Genomic DNA, 21,293 nt, shown 5'->3' on the forward strand with positions numbered 1-21,293 from the left:
TAATTTCATTAACACAAAAGCAGCTGAAACTGATTAACAACCCCCTCTGATACTTAACTGGCCAGATCAATATCCCAGGAGTTTCATTGAGTTGATGTTATACTCTAATTAAAAAGTGTTCCTTTAATTTTTTGAACAGTGTATATAGAAAAAACACTTACTATGAAGACATACAAATATATATTCATTACATCACTTTCATGGCATGCTTTACTAGATATTGGTCGATATCTAAGCAACTAAGTATTGTTTTGAACTGGCAGTACAAATTCTTTTTTAAATTTCAAATACTTTAGCTAATAAAGTCAAATGTGTATTATGGTAAATGCATACTGGGGAGGGATCAAACAACCTTCCATATAACTCAAAGACACAAATCTCATTCCTCACAAATTTTATTTGAGCAAAAATGTTCAATGACTTACCAAGACATCTTGGAAAAGCTGGTTCCCACTCACTATTCTGATTACATTTAATAGTGTCAGATCCATTCAACACATAGTCTGATGTGCACCTGAATCTCACAACAGAATTCAAATTATATGGGCCTGAACCTCCATATATCTTCCTTGCATTGAATACATGTGGATTAAAGCAATTAACCACTGTGGATGAAAAACATATTATTAGATATTATTATTAATATACAATACATATTGATATGTAGCTATGATTTCAAGAAGAATTAGAAACATTTGATGTGTGCTATAGTATTTTTTTTTTATCTATTTACTTAAAGAACAAAACTGTATCTGAGCACCACAAACTGAAAACACTATTTAATTCATTTTTAATATCCAAAGCAAACTTACCCATTCATTCATGTCTGCATGATCTATTTTGTTGAGAAATCATTTTGAAAAAGATTCCCCTTCCCTAGCTTTTCTACCCGTGTCCATTGTGGGTAAGGCCAGATGATTCAGGTAACATTTACTTTCTGGAATCAATCTCCCTTAGCTTAGACAGGAGGATATGCTTAACTGAGAAAACCCCTCCTCCTCTTCTCAGATGAAAGAAAAAAAATGCCCAAGACAACTCATGGAATATATGACATCATTTTGTCCTTGACCAGAAACTAGGAAGCAACTAAAGAAATGTAAACAAAAGAAACCAGCTCTACAGGGTAACCGGCATGTAGGTGCTACATCCTCAGTTAAACAAATGAAATAAAGAGTGAGTGTGGGATCATGCAGATGTATGTGGTTGGGTGGGAGGTGTGGTATGACTGTCTGTGAATGTATGATTATGTTGTGATGGTGTGTGTGCATTTGTGGTGCATATATCTAGTGTGCTATAGTTTGAGTGTGGTTTCTAGGAGGTAATACGTTTGGTTTTAGATTTTTTGGCTTTTGGGTTTTTGTGGTTGAGGATTTAAGAATGGTTTTGTTGTGAAGGGTTTATTGGCACCATGTTAGCTGTTATTATGCTCCCTAGATACTACATCTTTATAATACTTATTTATATTAGGTCCATATTTTGGGTATTTTTAACCCCCTAATATCTGGATTTTTAGAGCTGCCTATTTCTCAAGTCACCTCCTGCCCTTGGTTGTGGTGGCTGCCCCTGTGTGTACTCCAATGCTTTGATGCTCGTTTTTTTCTTTTTTTTCTTTTTGGGAGGGGGGGGGTGTTTCTCTTGAGAGATGTAGTGTGGCCACCTGGAGATACCAAGAAGTGTCTAGAAGGTTTTTATAATTTTGTGGTAAGGTATTTGTTACCATTTAGAATATCACTAGTATACTGTTTGTACTTTCTATGTATATGTTTGTTATAAATATGGTTTATACTTGACTGTACTTGTCATAATTCTATATTATAGATAACCTGTACTGTGCTCCTGAGGAAGCAGAATTTGCTGCAAAATGTATTGAGCCTGTAGTCTGTGGACAACACCATAAATATCCAGCATTGTGGATAGGCTTAAAGGATAAGTCCACCTTTGGGAACCTGTTACATGTTCCACCCCTCCCTGTGAAAGCAGTAAGAGAAAAAGTTCCCCATACTAGATGTCAGTTTTTAAAAACAGCACGGCTATGCATGGCTCCGCCCACATGGCCACATTATTCATTCAGAGAGTACTACCTTTGAGGCTGTCAGCTTGTAGTTCTCAATGAACTACCACAGCACTGTTGAGCACTGTGGTAGTTCATGGTATATTCCTGTCAGACTGTATCTGCTTGCCCATACGGGATGTATGGTCAAGCCTGTACACTGACAGTTTGAAATAGTCCTGCATGGCACCAGTGATCTGCTGATCGCTAATGCAATGCTTTCCAGGCTCAAAAAAAAAGTAAATACACATTATTTTACCTGTAAAAAAATGGTGAACTTTTCCTGTAACGTCTAACCATATATGTATTTCATCATGATCACGGCAATGTAGTACAGGTTTACAACATAATCATTCATAAGACAAATACTGATATTTATATGATTTAAAAACTTTTATGATTTTAAGTTATTGTATATATAATAATAATTGTATAATAATATATTGTATATATAAAATAATAAACATTTTTTATATTGTAAATGTCTTGTAAATTTCATGTGTGGTGCCTTAAAAGCCAAATTGTTTTTTTTCTACCTTTTATTCAATTTGCAGAAATGTAAAATAAACCATGAAGGGGTATATGTCACACAGGGTGCTCACTGATGCAGGTTGAAGGGCTCCAGGATGTTTATTCGGAGTAGAGAAAAATGTTTTTCTGTTTTCTCCAGGATTGGTAACTCCTTGATTAGGTTCTGGAATACAGAGGTTTTGAAGAGTCTTGGGAGGATGATTCCTCCAACCCTGGGTGCACATCTTTCCCCTGGAGACAACCTGCTGCTGGAGCAAAATGTGCAAAGAGGCACTAAGAGAGTGTTTATTGTGGCCACAAGGAGAGGTGCGCTAGCCAGGAGACTGAGAAGGTTATGAATAAGTACAGTTTAGTGTGAAAAGTGTCAACATCCTGCTAATCTGCATCCCTATCCAGTACACTGTCCTTTTGGAGTATTGATGGAAGAAATAGTTGAACAAATCTACAGTGGCATGCAGCCATTTCTTCTTATTATCACACTAGAAATTTATGTTTATGTTTATGATAATGTTGAAAACCCCTGCAAGAGTAGCCTTTAAAGTTTTTTTTTAACTTTGTTATTAAATAAAAGTGGGCCAAAAGCCCTGAAAAATGTACTTCCCTGGCTGGATTAAAGTTGATAAAAAGTAATATATGTGACCTAAACCTTCACAATGTATATTCAGTGTTCCTCTAAATTCCTATGGCAAGCTGTCAATGCTGCTTCTGCAGCAATGGAATCCCAAGCAGTGTTGTCAGCCCTGCCTGAGTTCTCTCCTGCTGTACCACAGAAGGTTAGGAGAGAGGAGAAGGGGTAATGTTCTGTAGTACAGCAGGGTTGAGCTCCGACAGGGATGAAATGGGCATCAACTGTGCTGTGAAATATTGCATGTTGCAGTAACTTATAACATAATGCACAAAAAAAATTACTTCAATGTAGCACATATATATATATATATATAGTACAAACCTTCCTTTTTTGGTTTTATGGGGAGCAGATCTTTTCCATGGCTTAACTGTATACAATGTTGTTTGATGACAAAGGTTGGTATTTTTTATACATCCACAGACCAGTCAGGAATTTAAGATCGAAGAATCTTATACTTGTCAGTCCTCATATGTCATTTATGTTTTTTGCTGCCCATGCAAATTGTTATATGTGGGGGAAACTACCGAAAAGATGAAAGATCAGATCACACAGCACAGGTGCTTGATCTGCAACAGACGACCAGGACTCCCTATCCCTAGATATTTTATAGGACAGGGACATACTGATACTAATTTGTGCATTATGATCCTAAAAGGGACATCTAAAGATAGGAAAGGGGGCGAAAGTATTTTGCCACTTAAGAGAAGAGAGGTCTGATGGATCAACAAACAAAACACACAGCAATCACAAGGTTTTAGCAAGGACTATAAACTGTATCTCTTCTTGTAAAGCTTTTTTTTTATTTTGCTTTTTGCTTTTTTTTTATTTTTCTTTTAGATGCATTAAGAAGGGTGTATCTAATACTGTTGCAATTTTATAACTTACCTCTGCACTCAGGGGCATTTGAACTCCATTGTCCATCCTCCTTACATGAGATGGAACTTTCACCTATAAGTGCCAAATTTCTGATGCAGGTGTATGTCACAGAGTCAAGATAGGTATATTCCTCCTTTAAAGGAGAAACTGCACCATTGATAATATTTGGTGGTGGTGGGCATAGATGAGCTGAAATGAAACAAATGAGAATCTGTATTAAAAATATAAATGCTGCCTAAAAGATTGCATCAACATTTCAGTTACATTAAACACTGCATGAATAAAAAATGGATAGATTACATTGTCTGATACCTTTACTTTTTTCCAAAGGCAGTACTGTTTAAGTGCATAAGAAGAAAAAACTATTTTTGCTATGGATAAAATAGGGAAGTATTAGAACAGTGGCCTCCAAACTGCAGCCCTAGGGCTGGATGCAGATCTATGCTTGCCTTTATCCGTCCCTTGAGGCATTACTCCTGCCACTGACACCAAAAATGGGGCATAATTCCTGCCACTGATGCCAACAGTGGAGCACTATTCCTTTCACTGACATCAATGATGGGGCATGGTTCTTTCCACTGACAACATAAACTGGGCACTACTCCTCCCACTGACACCAACTATTTCTTCCCCTTGGGCATTGCTTACTCCAACTGGGCACAGTCCAGCCCCACTAAAGTCTGAAGGACTGTAAACTGGCCCTTTCTTTAGAAAGTGTAGAGACCCCTGGATTAGAACCTGTGTTGCATTTTTGCAGCTATTTGGGGCTCCTTTAGACAGATGTACCCTCATCTTCCTGTCCTACTGACAATAGTTTTACTAGAAAGGAAGTGAGGTAATATCTTCAACAGGGACACAGAGAGAAATACAAATCTGATAGGGATTCTAGCCTTTCCTTACTATTTACTGTATATCTGTGTAGACATTGGAGAGTTACCCCCACTTACATCTTGTAATATGTTGTCAGCAGGAAGGGAAGTGAGGATAAATCTCTAACAAGGCCCCTGATAGCAGGTAAAACTTAACGGGTGTTCTAGCCTTCCCCATTCTCTCTAAAACTAAGACGAATGTAAGATATGTAGAGTTACAAAATTACGTATATGCAGCATATGCACCATGTAAAAGAAATTATGTACAACATTTCAAACTGAAGAAACAAGAAAAAGGAGTAGGAGTAGGAACAAGTACACAGATAGTGAAATAGGAACTTTTGATCTGTATACTACAACTACTGTAGGTCTTTGACAGAAGTACTGGAGTTGTTTTTTCTTCACAACAACTATACACCTACAGTAGTATTACCAGAAGGATACAGCATTAGAAATAGCTAATAGCTAAAATTTAAAAATGAGCATGTGCCTTTGTTCCAACCCTGCTTAATGTTTGACTATGTTTGACCAAGATGATTTGTATCTAACTGACTGAATAGAGAATATATGTTACGGATATTGTGTATAGTAGTTATTCATTTAAATCATGTCAGAAAATGAGATTAGTGAAACTGAGAGTTTTCCATTTCCAAAATAATTTGTGAAATTCTATAATCAAAAAAAGAAAAACTATGGTGCTTTTTGTTGTTTTTAAAGGTTACAATTGGCTCCTGATGGGAAGCAATTGAATGCTAATCTTCATTCGAGAAGTGGAAAAAATATTTGTAAAAATATAGTTACATAGGTAGTCTAGCTGACAAAAAGACAAAAGTCCATCCAGTTCAACCATTAAGAAAAAAAGTTATAATCCTATACCCACAGTTGATCCAGAGGGAGGCAAAAACACCCAGCAAAGCATGATTCAATTTGCTCATGCAGGGAAAAAAATTCCTTCCTGATCCCCCGAGAGGCAATTGGATATTCCCTGGATCAACTTTACCTATAAATGTTAGTATCCAGTTACATTCTGTGTATCTACGAAAGAATCCAGGACTTTTTTAAAGCAATCCACTGAGCTGGCCAGAACCAACTCTTGAGGGAGTCTATTCCACATTTTCACAGCTCTCACTGTGAAGAAACCTTTCCGTGTTTGGAGATTAAATTTCTTTTCCTCCAGACGTAAAGAGTCCCCCCTTGTCCTCTGTGATGACCTCAGGGTGAATAATTCTACACCGAATTCACTATATGAACCACTGATGTATTCATACATGTTGATCATATCCCCCCTTAGTCTCCTTTTCTCAAGAGAGAATAAATTCAGTTCCTCTAATCTTTCCTCATAGCTGAGCTCCTCCATGCCTCTTATCAATTTGGTTGCCCTTCTCTGCACTTTCTCCAGTTCCCCAATGTTCTTTTTGTAAATTGGTGCCCAAAACTGAACTGCATATTCCAGATAAGGTATTACTAATGATTTGTACAGGGGTGTAGTTAACCCCTGTCTTGACCACTGAAATCTATATGCTATATTGCTTAAGATATGCCAGACCTCCATATGCTATGTTATGAAATACATATTCCTGCTCACTTATGCTTTACTTAATCCTGCTTACCATACTCTATAAGCCATGTTGTAAATTGGAAATTCCTAACTGCTTCAACCTGTGGCAGATTCTTTTGACTACTTCACCCTTTAAGCTGTGCTGTATGTTACACACTCCTGCCCACTTCAGACCAGGTTCACATATCTGTAGGACTGGTTTCAGTGCAATTTGTAAAAAGAGTCCTGTGCGGTTTCATTCAGCGGTTCAGGTGTGAATTTTTAAAGTGTATGACACTGGAAATCACACCTGAAACTGACTGAAAATCATACTTGACTATTTTTAAACACATCAGCCCCAAAAGTTTTTCCCTTCTCCTGACCAGGCCATTTTTTGCTATTCGGCACTGTGCTATTTCAACTGGTAATTGCGTGGTCATGCAATTCTGTACTGAAACAAAATGTATATCTTGTTTTTTCACACAAATAGAGTTTTTTTAGTGGTATTTGATCACCACTGGGTTTTATATTTTTTGTGATACAAATGAAAAAAAACATAAAATTTTGATAAAAAACCTCCAATATTTTCTACTTTCTGTTATACAAAATATCCAATAAACTCAAATTTAGTCATACATTTAGGCAAAAATATATTCTGCTACATATCTTTGGTACAAAAAAAATAATATGTGCATATTAATTTGTATGTGTGGAAGTTATAGCGTCTACAAACTATGGTATTTATATTGGAGTTTACGCAGCTTTTACTTTCTGACTGCCTATCACATTTCTTGAGGTGTTAAAATACCAGGGCAGTACAAAACCCCCCAAAATGACCCCTTTTTGGAAAGTAGACACCCCAAGGAATTTACCAAGAGGCATGTTGTGTCCATAGAAGGCTTCTTTTTTGCCACAAATCTTTAGAAAATTAAATTTTTTTTTTACACAAAATGGTCACTTAAATGATATATTGCTCACTCATGCCACGGGTATATGCGAAATAACACCCCAAACACATTCTGCTACTTCTCCTGAGTATGGGGATATCACGTGAGAGACTTTTTGGCACCCTAGCCACATACACGCCCCCAAAATACAATGACCACCTCCAGACTTTTAAAGGGCATACGTTTTTCCTCATATCACTTCCTCACTAACTATCACAGTTTCGGACAACCCCCAAATTACTATTTTTCAGTATTTTTCAGATATTATTTTTGTCACAGGGTTTTGAAAAAGAATTAAAATAAAATAGAAAAAATACATTTTTATTTTCTTTCTTGATTTTCGAAAAAATTGTGGCAACAAATGAGATCTACAAAATATCATGCCTCTTAGCAAAGACCTAGGAGTGTCTGCTTTTCAAAAAGGGGTCATGGAGTACTTCTACTCTCCTGGCATTTCAGGTCCAACATTTGAAGGTTATGCCAGACATCACCCAGTTTTCTAACTGCTTGAAGACCAAACCTTTTCTAATGCTTTTTCTTTCCTTGAAAAAACAGGGGTTTTTTTTTGCTAGAAAATTACTTTGAACCCAAAAACATTATATATATATTTTTTAGAGGCCCTATAGAATAAAACGGTGGGTGTTGAAATGTTTTATGTCACACAGTATTTGCACAGTTGGTTGGAAAAAATATACTTTTTAGAATTTTAATGCACAAAAACACAATTTATTGCCCAAGTGTTTATTTAAATATAAAAGATGATTTTACGTAACTGGATACCAAACATGACATGCTTTAAAATTGCACATACCCGTGCAACGGTGACAAGTTACCTAAATTTGTAATATCCATAGGCAATGCTTTAAAAGCCTTTACAGGTCACCACTTTACATTTACACAGGAGGTCTAGTGCTAGAATTATTGCCCTTGATCTGATGTTCACGATGATACCTCACATGCATGGTACAATCTCTGTTTTGCATTTGAGCATGAGCAGGGGGATGGGGGTGGGGGCGAATTTTCTTTTTTAACTATTTATTTAGCTTTTTTTAAGATTATTTTTATACTGTCCCTTTCACTTTTTTTTCTTTCAATCACTTTTATTGCTTTCACAGGGAATGTAAATATCTTCTGTGATAGCAATAGGCAGTGACAGATATTTTTTTCTGAGAAATCTGTGGTCTATTAGTGTCTAGATCTCTCCTCTGCCCTTAAAGCATCTGATCACACCAAGATCGGTGTGATCACATGCTTTCCAAATTTAAAATGGCGCTGTTTATATCCGGTGAAATGGAAATGATGAAATGCTTGTAGCTTCTGGTCTCTTAGACCATAGAGATGATGGAGGCCTTCCAACCTCCAATCCGCTCTATTGTCAGCCTGCTGGCTGCATTTTTTGGTTCCCCTGTGAGACGGGAGAGCCTAAGAAAACCTTGGAAGGCAGCGGTGGTCCCTTCCCACTGCTTGTAAAAGTCGTCCAGTGGCTAATTAGCAGCTACAATTGTTTTTATATGAAAGCTGAACCGCCAGCTGAAAACAATGATACCAGGATGATGCCTGTAGCTGCAGGCATCATCCCGGTATAACCATTCAAAGTGCAGTGAAGTACCAGTATGTTGCTGGCCCATGTTGGGCATATACAGTTGCAAGAAAAAGTATGTGAACCCCTTGGGATTAAGCAGAGTTTTGCATGATTTGGGCATAAAATGTGCTCTGAATGTCATCTAAGTCACAACAATAGAAGAACACAGTCTGCTGAACATAATACTGCACAAACATTAGATGTTGCCATGGTTTAATTGCACATAACATGTAAACATTCACAGTGCAGGGAGAAAAAAGTATGTGAACCTTTGGACTTAATAACTGGTTGACCCTCCTTTGACAGCAATAACCTCAACCAACATTTCCTGTAGTTGCAGATCAGACCTGCACAACGATCTGGAGTAATTTTGGACCACTCCTCTTCACAAAACTGTTGCAGTGTAGCAATATTCTTGGGATGTCTGGTGTGAATCGCTCTCTTAAGGTCATGCCACAGCATTTCAATGGGGTTGAGGTCAGGACTCTGACTGGGCCACTCCAGAAGGTATATTCTGTGCTGTTGCAGCCATTGTTTTGTTGAATTACTTGTATGCTTTGGGTCATTGTCCTGTTGCATCACCCATCCTCTGCGGAGCTTCAGTTGGCGGACAGATGGTCGTACGTTTTCCTGCAAAATGTCTTGATAAACTCTGGCATTCATTTTCCCATCAATGACAACAATCCGTCCAGGCCCTGAGGCAACAAAGCAGCCCCAAACCATGATGCTTCCTCCGCTATGTTTTACAGTGGGGATGAGGTTTTGATGTTGGTGTGCTGTGCCTTTTTTTCTCCACACATAGTGTTGTGTGTTCTTCCCAAACAACTCAATCTTGGTTTCATCTGTCCACAGTATATTTTGCCAGTGGTGCTGTGGAACATCCAGGTGCTCTTTTGCAAACTTCAAACGTGCTGCAATATTCTTTTTGGACTGCAATGGCTTCCTCCGTGGTGTCCTCCCATGTACTCCATTCTTGTTTAATGTTTTCCTTATTGTAGATGTGTCAACAAAAATGTTAGCATGTGCCAGAGATTTCTGTAGGTCTTTAGCTGACACTCTGGGATTCTTCTTTACCTCATGCAGCATTCTGCGCTGTGCTCTTGCAGTCATTTTTACAGGATGACCATGCCTAGGGAGAGTAGCAACAGTGCTAAACTTTCTCCATTTGTAGACAGTCTGTCTTACTGTGGACACATGAACATCAAGGCCTTTGGAGATAATTTTGTAACCCTTTCCAGCTTCATGCAAGTCAACAATTCTTGATCGTAGGTCTTCTGAGAGCTCTTTTCTGCGAGGCATGGTTCACATCAGACAGTGCTTCTTGAAACCAGTAAACCCAAAACAGGTGTGTGTTTTTTAAGGGCAGGACAGCTGTCAGCAACACATCCAATATCATCACACTGATTGGAGTCAAGGTTGGCTCACTCCTGGCTTCAATTAGCTCTGGGAGAAGTCATTAAGCTAGGGCCTCACATACTTTTTCCTCCCTGCACTGCGAATGTTTACATGTTATGTGCAATTAAACCATGGCAACATCTAATGTTTGTGTAGTATTATGTTCAGCAGACTGTGTTCTTCTATTGTTGTGACTTAGATGACATTCAGAGCACATTTTATGCCCAATTCATGCAAACCTCCACGGAATCCCAAGGGGTTCACATACTTTTTCTTGCAACTGTATGTAACAGCAGAGAACATGGGCATAGGATGAATCAGTTCTATGGACCAATATGACCGCAAGTCATTCTTTTTTGTAATGCCCATGTTTAGGGTTAGGCCCAAAAAGAGTTTTAAATTCAGCATTTAATTCATTAAATTCACCATTTGTTGGCAGCAAAGTAATGGTTTCTATTCATATTATTGTAAATTAATTATAAAGAACTAAATGACTATCCACCTGTAGACAGCATCAAGGGAAACTGTCATTTCATCAGTTGAAACGCACAGGCCCATACGTTTCTTTTCTTGAATGTTACTCTCTGGTTTATGCTGGAGTGCAGAATAGCCTCTTAAAGTGGTTGTAAACCTTAGACATGAAAAATGAACAAAGCATATCCTTCTACAGTGTGTACTTGTCTCAATCCAGAGCATTAAAGTGTTACTAAACCCACAACAGTAAAATATGTCTGTATATGCAGTAAAGCATGCTTGTTATACTCACTGTGGAACCTAAGGGGTTAATCCTCTGCATTGTGTAAAAATTCTGTTTGATTCTGACTTCTCTCATTCTCTCCTTCTTCCATTGCCCCCCTCTTATCTCCTGATAAGACATATTGTGTGGAGTCAATCTGCACATGCTCAGTTTGGTGTGTATTGCTAGATAGGGTTTTTATTTCTTGGGAGAGTGCATGTGATCAACACAGGGCCAATCAGCACTGTCCAGACAGAGGTCAGGGGTCCTGCATCCTCCTAGAGCAAAATAAAAACTCCTCCTACCAACTTTAACCAGTGCTCTGCTGAACACTGATAGAAGTCACAAGACTGCTCTAACTGCTGATGAGAAAAGGTATTTAGCAGTTTATATTTACTAAAATAATTGCATTTCTATGTTGTGTGCACTGTGGGAGACCAGATATAGTGAATGCAGGGTCCTGGGTTTAGCAACACTTTAAGCGTCATTTCTGTCTGCTGCCTCATTCCTCTGCTATCTGCGTGAGTCACTTCTAATAAGTTTTCCTGACACCAAGAGATATATGTTGACAGGGAGGGACCTACAGGTTGACAGCCTCAGCTCTGTTCCTGTGAGCTTTGTGGAGGGGGGGGTGTCATTTCCCTCCAATCAGCTCTCAGAGTTCTCCTCACTAAACTCTTCAGTGTGTAATTTCACTCTGCCCCCTGTTTTCTGAACCTTTAGACATGCTATATAAATTCAGCACTTGGAACTGATGTAGAGAAGAGAAGACTGCAGATAAAATAAGTATAATAACTTATGTATGAGGATATGCTTCATTTGTGTAACATCTGAGACCAGTCATTTCACTGGGTATATGTAAGGGTTTACAAACACATCTAATCAAATTATAAGGTTATACAGGCTATATGTGGCAATGACAAAGAGTATGGTATGCATGTGCTATGAAAAGAGAATGGTATTAACGACCTTAAAATACACACAAATAGGTGCCTATTGGCAAGCTAGAACACACTGTCGGTACTAAGAGTATACAGAGAATGAAAATTCCAAGGTGTTGGGAATAGGCATCAATCTAATCTGTATAATATAACAAAAACATGTGCCTTTAAATATTGACCATGAAAATATCCTAGGGCTGTTCCTTCAATAAATCAAATATTAAAAGACGAATACAAATTACGCTCAAAAACTTTGTATATAACATAAGTGATATAGAATGTGTTACACAAGGCTATAAAATTATCCACAAGTGATTCCACCACTGCTCACAAGCGTGAAGAACAACCTCCAAATGCTGCTACCACATGAAGTTAGGCATCTTATCAGTGGCAGTGAAATCACTTTTGGATAGTTTATAACAAATTGTTTTAGGACTTATGCTATATAAAATGTTTTGATTGTCTTTGTGGCTTGTATGGATCTAATCTGGTTTTCCTTGGTTAGGCATTTTGTTAACTGGAGAAAAGTTTTGGGGAGCTAGAAGAAATAACTTTGTTTAGATGGAAAGTGAATTGTCCTTTCTTTAGAGACAGAATGTAATGTGTAGTGAAGACCCACAATCTCCAACAGACTTGAACAGCTGCATTGCAGCCGCTGCGCACTGGATCACGTATCTGATACGTGACCAGCTCCTTGGGGTAGGGCACGCACCTGCGATCCCACTGTGCTATGATTCGTTACAGCACAAGTTGATCAGTGGGCCCCGGCCAATGACTGATCACTGGGATCCGCTTATAGGCTCAGTGATTCATGGAACAAAGCTCTGTGATTGTAAACAATACAGAGCTCTGAACAGTGGCAGGCAATCTTGCTGTTTTTTTATTCCCTTAGTAAAAGCATCACATACTACATACAGTTTAGGTCCATATACTGTATATTTAGACACAGGCAAAATTTTAGTTTTTTTCAGGTATTTACTAAAACATATTCAAGCTACAGTTATATAATGGATATGGGCTGAAAGTGCACACTCTCAGGTTTAATTTGAGGGTATGTACATCCAAATTGGAGGAAGTGTTTAGGAATTACAGCTCTTAAGAGTAGCCATCCCCCCTTTTTCCAAGGGACCAAAAAGTAATTGGACATTTGAATTAAAAGCGGTTTCATGGCCAGGTGTGGGCTACTCCTTTGTTATTTCTTCATCAATTAAGCAGGTAAAAGGTCTGGAGTTGATTCTAAGTGTGGTATTTGCATTTGGAATCTATTGCTGTGAACCTACATCATACGTTCAAAGGAGCCGTCCATGCAAGTGAAACAGGCCATTGTAAGGCTTCAAAAATTAAACAAATCCATCAGAGATAGCAGCAACATTAGGAGTGACCAAATCAATAGTTTGGTACATTTTGAGGAAAGAAAAACGCACTGGTGAGCTCAGCAACATAAAAAAGGCATGGACATCCATGGAAGACAACCGTGGTGGATGATCACAGTATCCTCTCTATGGTAAAGAAAAAACCTATTCACAACATCTAGACAAGTAAAGGACACTCTCCAGGAGGTGGGCGTATCATTGTCAAAGTCTACAATCAAGAGAAGACTTCATGAGAGCAAATACAGAGGGTTCACCACAAGGTGCAAACCACTCATAAGCCTGAAGAATAGAAAAGCCACATTAGACTAGATAAAACATCTAAAAAAGCCAGACCAGTTCTGGAAAAACATTCTTTGGATGGATGCAACTAAGATTACTCTGTACTAGAATGACGGAAAGAAAAAAGTGTGGAGAAGGCTTGGAACAGCTCATGATCCAAAGCACACATCATCTGTAAAACATGGTGGAGGCAGTGTGATGGCATGGGTATGCATGACTTCCAGTGGCACTGGGTCATTGGAGTTTATTGATGATGTGACAGAAGACAGAAGCAGCCGGATGAATTCTGCAGTGTTTAGAGATATACTGTCAGTCCAGATTCAGCCAAATGCAGCAAAGTTGATTGGACGGCGCTTCTCAGTACACATGGACAATGATCTAAAACACACCGTAAAAGCAACCCAGGAGCTTTTGAAGGAAGGAGGAATCCCAGTCTTTGGTAATGTCCATGGGTTCCAGACTTCAGGCAGTCATTGGCAGTAAAGGATTCTCAACAAAATATTAAAAATGAACATTTTATTTATGATTATATTCATTTATCCAATTACATTTGAGCCACTGAAAATGGAGAGACTGTGTATAAAAATGGTTGCAGGTCTTAAAATGTGTACTAGATATTTAAAATTTGTACTTGATATTTATGTTCAACCCCTTGATTTAAAGCTGAAAGTCTGCACTTCAAATTCATTTGGATTGTTTTGTTTTAATTTATTCTGGTGGCATACAGAGCCAAAAGTATGAAAACTGTGCCTGTGTCCAGATATATATGGACCTAACTGTACATCAACACTTGTTAGGCACACAGTTAGTTAACCCCTTAATTGCCCCTAGATGTTAACTCCTTCCTAGCCAGTGTCATTAGTACAGTGACACTGTATAGTATTAGCACTGATCACTCTATTAGTGTCACTATTGATGTCAGTTTCAGTTAGTCAGTTAGTGTACCCCACAGCCAGCATAGGCTAGTGTCAGATTGTCCACTGCACAGTTCCACTAAAATTCACTGATTGCTGCCATCACTAGTATAACACAAATAAATAAAAAATCCAGTATATATACCATCATTTGTACACGCTATAACTTTCATGCAAAACAATTAATATACACTTATTTTTACACAAATTTTTTATTGGATATGTTTCATAGCAGAAAGTAAAAAATACGTTTTTTTCAAAAGTTTTGGTCTTTTTTCATTTATATGATAAAAACTATAAACCCATTGGTGATCAAATACCACCCAAAGAGAGCTTATTTGTGTGAAAAAAAATTATACAAATTTTGTGTGGTTGCAGCGTTGCATGACCGTGCAATTGTCAAATTGCCAAATAGAAAAAAAATGGCCTGGTTATGAAGGGGGGGTAAATCTTCCAGAGGTCAAGTGGATAAGTAACAGGAAATAGACACAAGACTGTTTAGTGGTACATTAACTCAAATACTGGTATCCCATGAGTTGATAGCTCTGTATTTCTAGATCACATGTACCAAAGTGTAAGACTAATCTATATGTTAATGATGAAGGAAAATTTACAAATATCACTATCTTCACATTATCAGAATGTATATAAGTAAATGGGTTATTGTAGCATGTAGATTTGAATCATCATCATAATCATCACTATCAGAAAATAACGATTTTCCAACGCGTTGAAAATATTTTGTGTGACAGTTAAAAAAGGTAATTTTTCTTCATGGAAAGATTCAGCTATAGTGCACGATCTAGAAAATTATTGAAATCTCATGAAAAACCAGCCCTGAAATTTAAAATGATGTAGTGCCATATGTGTTCAAATGAGAGAGGCACTACATACATAAAACAAAAGGTTGAATCAATATCTAGTGTATATTACAATCTTATAACTCCTACATTTATGTTCAATTACCTTCACATATAGGAATTGCGTTACTCCAAGTTCCATCTGCTTGGCATTCTCTGTAATTCCTTCTTGTTACCATCTTGTATCTGCATAGTGTTAAAACACATATTTGTATGGTGTGATTTTCAACTTTGCCATAATGTTTTTCAAAAATAAGACAGAGATTTTTGCATATTCAGTGACTATTATGTACAGTAAACATTTTTTTTCTCATTTCAGTTCTTAATTTTAATAAGCTTATAATATTTGTTTACATTTTCTAGGGAGTACTACAATGAAATCACAGGGTGAGTCCGATGCTGATGAGATCTGCAATCCCTGAACACAATATTCAAGAGGCTGACTATAAGTCTTTGGTCACACCAATCCGACTTTGAAATCGTGCGATTTCCAGTTAAGGCGCACAATTTCAAAGTCGGATGTCAGTCCGGCTTCAGGTGTGACTTGCAAGACATCTGCGACTTGCAGGGGACAGATGTCTATGCAAGTCACACCAAAATATTTGCAAAAAGTAGTGCATGCACTACTTTAAAAACCGGTGTGACTCTGACGAAGTCGGAATCGCATCAATAGGACGGCTTCCATTGTGGACAATAGGGTGCGATTTGTAATGCAATTTGAAACAATCAAATCGCATGAAAAGTTGCACCGGTATGACCGGGCATTTAATGTCCAAAGGCAAAGTTGTCACTCCATCTCTGCATAGGTCCCAGTTTGAAAGCTTCATAAACACATTACTGACCTTACCAATTAACACAGTGTGGTTAATTCCAAGAAAATCATATCCAGGTATAATAACATTTAGTAATAACTCCTGCACTCATGTCATGGTTATTGCTCAGCAATTTTAGAAGTTTCCTGTGACTCTCTGGCTGGCCCTGGGGAGGAAAACCAAAGCTCCCCATACACACAAATACACTACAGAGGCCACAAGATTTACCACAGTATAGGAAGCTTGAATTTCTGTTGCTGCACTAGATGAGTCAATGATGAGAAAAAAAAATAATGCCCAATATTTATTTTTCTTTTGTCAGGCAATTCTCACATATCCTTGTGCTGGTACAGATTTGTTATCTTCATTGTACCCTTCAGAGTTGCAATGTTTGCTCTCTAAGTATACACAATTATATATATTTTTTAGGTTTGGTGCTCCCAGATATAGTGTTGATTTTTATGTGTTTTTAATCTATAATCCCTTGTCTACCAATGTCCATTTATACATGTCTTGGTATTCAGTGGGATTAACCACTTTAATAGCAGGCTATAGCCAAAAGAAGGCTACAGCGTGGTTCTCACGTTTTCTAGACGTCCTCCCAGAATGCGCCTCCCCCCCCTCCCCAGGGCACACATAGGGTGCACTCTTTGATCGCTGTGTCCTTTGGACACAGCTGAACACAGATTGCAGTAAAGGGCCAATCAAAGTGGTTCTTTGCCATGTGATCAGCTGTTCCCAATCACAGCTGATTACATGTAAAGTGTGACAGCACTAAAAGCTGAAAATTGGCCTGGGCAGGAAGGGAGAGAAATTGCCCAGTATTGAAAGGGGTAAACACAGCTGTTATTGCAGACATGAGCATGATATTGTTTTGCCAGCAGGCTCAGGGCTGTCATTTAAAAGTGATTTGGGAGGCTACAGAGCCCTCCAATCACTTTTAAATTAAGTGATGCCACTCCCCCACTGCCATGCTTTACATGCTCTTCTGCTCTTTTGAGGTGACCAGCAGGGGTGTATTCACCACAAGACAAACAAGGCATTTGCCTAGGGCGGAATTTTTCAGGGGGGCAGCACTGCCCCTTGGAAGAAAGGAAGGAAGAAGGGACACACGCGGCATGGGGACCAGGTGGGATCTGAGAGAGGCTGTGGGCTGCTTGACGGTGTATGCAGAGCCTGAATCTCATTTCCGGGGATGAAAAGGTGAAGCTTAGTGTCTTCTCTCTCGACAGGAAAGGGGGGTTGTTGGCCAGTGCAATGGGGGGACAGTGGTAGTGGAAAGTTCTCTTGGATGGGGGGGGCAAGGGTCAGTTTGGTCAATGACAGGCACTCTCTGTAGGGGGTAGGGGGGTGGTGTTGATTGGTGTCAGGCTTTTTCTGTGGACATTGGGGGGGGGGGGCAATTTTGGTGTTGCCTAGGACAGCAAGATGGAGAGTGGGAGAGCTTGGGAAACAGTCATCCCCTAATCTTTTTTTGACTAATGAACCTGGATGTGACAAGCATTTTCTCACTTCTGGAATTAGAGCTGTCATTTCCAAGGCCATGCTGTGACTGATGAAGCAGCTAATCAAGCATGATATGCTTGATTAGCTAGGGTGGAGGGCAGTGGTGACATTAAGGGTCTAATAGACCTCTGATGTCTCCATAATGAGAACCTGTCACCTGCCCATGCTATCACAAGTGGGGCATATTAGCCCCCTTGTATTAGCAGTAAAGTTAAATGAAAAACAAAAGAAAAAGTGTTAAAATAATTAAATCTAAGTAAAATAAATTCAAAATAATAAAAAAAAACAAAAACAACTCTGTCACCCCACGCACACATGTGAATGCAAATACACATCTGTATGTAAACAGCAATTGTGCCACACTTGTGAGATATCCCAACGGACGATGGTGTGGGAGCAACAATTCTATGGCCATAATTCATGGTTAACGCTAAATTGGTAGACTTTTAAGGCTTCTAAAGCATGGTTAATTTGGGTACCATAGTTTTAAGGCTTGATATGTTTAGTATATATTAACTCAATGGACCCCCATATTTTACCCAAACTTTTTCTCTTGTTGCATTCAGCCTTATAATACCTGCATATTGACATAAAATGTAATATTTGCCATTCAAGCAAGTCAGTTTTTCAGATAAATGGATTCTAGGGGCTATTTAATGGTAAAATCATATTAGTGACAAGGTCAATGTCAAGACAATATCAGTCATACAGTTTTAGTAGTGAAATCTTTCTTGATTTTACTGGAACTGTCCCAAAACCCATCGTTCTTATTTGTAAAACTGAGGGAACCTCTACAACAAAACATACTCAAAAACTGTCATTTTTCACTGCAGAATCAGTCCTTCACTTAAATTTACAACTTGAAGTAACACACACACACACACACACACACACCTTTCAGTAAATCACAATCTTTGTTTTTTTTTGTGGGGGATACCTTTCTCGAGGGAGCAAAGCTCACTCTTCCTCCCTTCTCGCCTAGGAAAGAATGTCACCCCTGTGCCTGAAGGCCTCCTCAGATACCCATGCTATGCATCCCAGTAGGCTTATGTAGAACACAATGTGTGTCATTAAGGTTGCTACTACCCAAAAGAGACAGTTGGTCCCCTGATGACATCGGAAAAGAAAATGGTGGTGCTGGACCCAGTGCTTGGTGGCTTTTGGTGGATTAGAGCAGGGCAACGCTGGTTTAAGTAGGTTTTGAAGATAATCCAGGAAAGCAGGAAGGAAGAGAAAACAAATCACACAGGGTTAACCTTCTTTTTAAGTATCTGCACAATGTATCAAATAGTGTATTTTTTCATATTTAAGCTTTGAAGCAGAGAAATCACTTCTAGACCCCCTGCTATAAAGGTGGTTTACTTTGGAGGAAGACTTCTAATCTCATTTCAAAAATATAATAACAAATTAGGTAACTGGCTGAATGATCAGACCATGAATAAATGTAATTTCCAGTTTAATAAGCAGGTACTAATTAAGAAGAAATAATGCAAAGCAGGTTCAGGATGGTAAAAAAAATAAGTACACTGCAGAACAATGAAAGCTGCACAAACATGGACCTTTTATGGTAATTTATTTGTGATTCAATCAGGGTAACATGTAGCTGCATGGCGTCTCTAGAAGACTCTATAACAACAGAGGGTCATTCCAAGAATAACTGCTTTCAGTAAAACAGTACAGAACACAGTAACTAGTGAATTCCAGGGTAGGTCTAGTTGCACAAGGGAACAGCTGGAGTAGGGTTGCCACCTCATCCCTTTAAAAACGAACACATATTAATTACACAGGTTCTGAGGCTAATTTAATACACATAAGTCACTAAGTGAGTTTAATTACCACCTTAATCAGCTACAGAACCTGTGTAATTAATATGTGTTCGGTTTTAAAGGGGTGAGGTGGAAACCCTAGGCTGGAGGGATTGAAGGATCGAGAGCCCAAGGGTGAAGTGCAACACAACTGGGACTGAATTAGTAATTGAGGATTTCTAAGGTAGCTGGGTCTTTTGGAGAAGCTGCGTGATATTAGGTTCTGGTCTACTCACCTGTTCTAAAAGTAGTGGGCCTTTTGCAGATCACCAGGTAAGTGTGGTTTCTCTGAGCTACTGCAAGAGTTAAACTGAGCAACTTCTCCCTGGGCAAGTCAAGGAACCCCGGGAGTTTTGGGAAAAAAGTTAAAGGGGCTTACACCTGCATCATGGTGAGTAAATGGGAACTCCAGTACAATATTACAGTTTGTGAAGTGAGGTACAGTTAGCACATATATGGATATTTACATGACTTTGTTTACTGATTATGAATTTAAATCTTACCCTGAGTTACAAACATATGTAACTTTAGAGCCAAAAAGAAAGTTGTCAGCTGTCATCTCTGAATTTTCCACTTCCCCAGGATTTCCACATGCTCTACCTGCATTAAATAAAAGAAAAATCAGCAATATTTAAAATAGCTATTGTAGCATAGCATAGATTGGCATAGTAACTGTAATTCACACTTTGATCAATGTATTACAGGGCTATTAAAACTTTCAGATGTATGCATATCAGACAGATCTGCTTTTAAATATGCTGCCTACATCTATGACCACAAAAATTACTGCTTTATTTATTTTCCTGTGAATTTTTTTCAGTGTATATTTTCATCATACAGCACCCCAGAACAGTGCTCTGGCCCCTGTACACACTATACAGGATATGCTTTGTTCATATTTCATGTCTGAGGTTTCCAACCACTTTAACTGCATGAGAAGGCACTATGCAATCTAATATTTAGGTACTACTAAAATCCAAAAAAAGCTGTAGTTTCCGGCTAACCAAGACTTGTGCACTTTTAAGCTGTTAAATTAGGTTATACTTAGCCCTGCATTATTCCTAGGGTCTCTCTACAATTACCTTAGAGAGATTATAGCATTGGGGGCATAGCTAAAATCTATGCCCCCAATGCTAGCCAAATCTTTTGCTTAAAAATGGTGCTATCCAGGATTTCAGCATAGATATGCTTGATATCAATAACAATGTGAATCTCATCTTTCAAATCACCTTCCTTTATACTCAGAAATGTCAGCAATAAAATCACATGCAATTGTGTTTTACATTTTCCATACCTTTTAATAAACTGTGAAACTCTTGTAAGCAGACACTAGGATTAAGGGGGGGGTGTCACTAAGAGTCTGTCAGAAAGTAGAACACTAGTAATATAGTGGTCAATTAGAATCTTCTCAGTAAGCCAGGGACATGAAGAAGCAGTAGGGGTACACTAAAAAAGATCTCAGTAAGCCAGGGACACATGGAAGTACTGGATGAATACTATAAATCCTCTCTGGAAGCCAGGGACATGAGGATACACTGGGGGTACAACTGGAATCTTCTCAGAAAGCACTGGGGGAACATTAGAAATCTTCTCAGGAAGCCAGGGACATGAGGAAGCACTTGGGGTACAAATGGAATCTTCTCAAGAAGCAC

At 38.5% G+C, this 21,293-nt stretch overlaps 1 protein-coding gene across 1 annotated transcript in view; it reads right to left on the reverse strand.

The window, feature by feature from the left end:
* LOC149470020 (C4b-binding protein alpha chain-like) overlaps positions 1 to 21,293 on the reverse strand; it is a 181,601-nt gene that overhangs the window by 136,498 nt on the left and 23,810 nt on the right. Inside the window, exons 6-9 of the mRNA XM_089668352.1 lie at positions 20,145 to 20,241; positions 15,625 to 15,704; positions 4,095 to 4,274; positions 426 to 605 (exon numbers count right to left, since the gene is read on the reverse strand). Of these exons, the coding sequence (XP_089524478.1) occupies positions 426 to 605; positions 4,095 to 4,274; positions 15,625 to 15,704; positions 20,145 to 20,241 (537 nt within the window). The remainder of the gene's footprint in view (positions 1 to 425; positions 606 to 4,094; positions 4,275 to 15,624; positions 15,705 to 20,144; positions 20,242 to 21,293) is intronic.

This window comes from Staurois parvus, unplaced genomic scaffold, assembly GCF_062004578.1.
Source record: "Staurois parvus isolate SC_StPar_1 unplaced genomic scaffold, SC_StPar_1.0 ptg000056l, whole genome shotgun sequence".
In the NCBI taxonomy this organism is placed as follows: Eukaryota; Metazoa; Chordata; class Amphibia; order Anura; family Ranidae; genus Staurois; species Staurois parvus.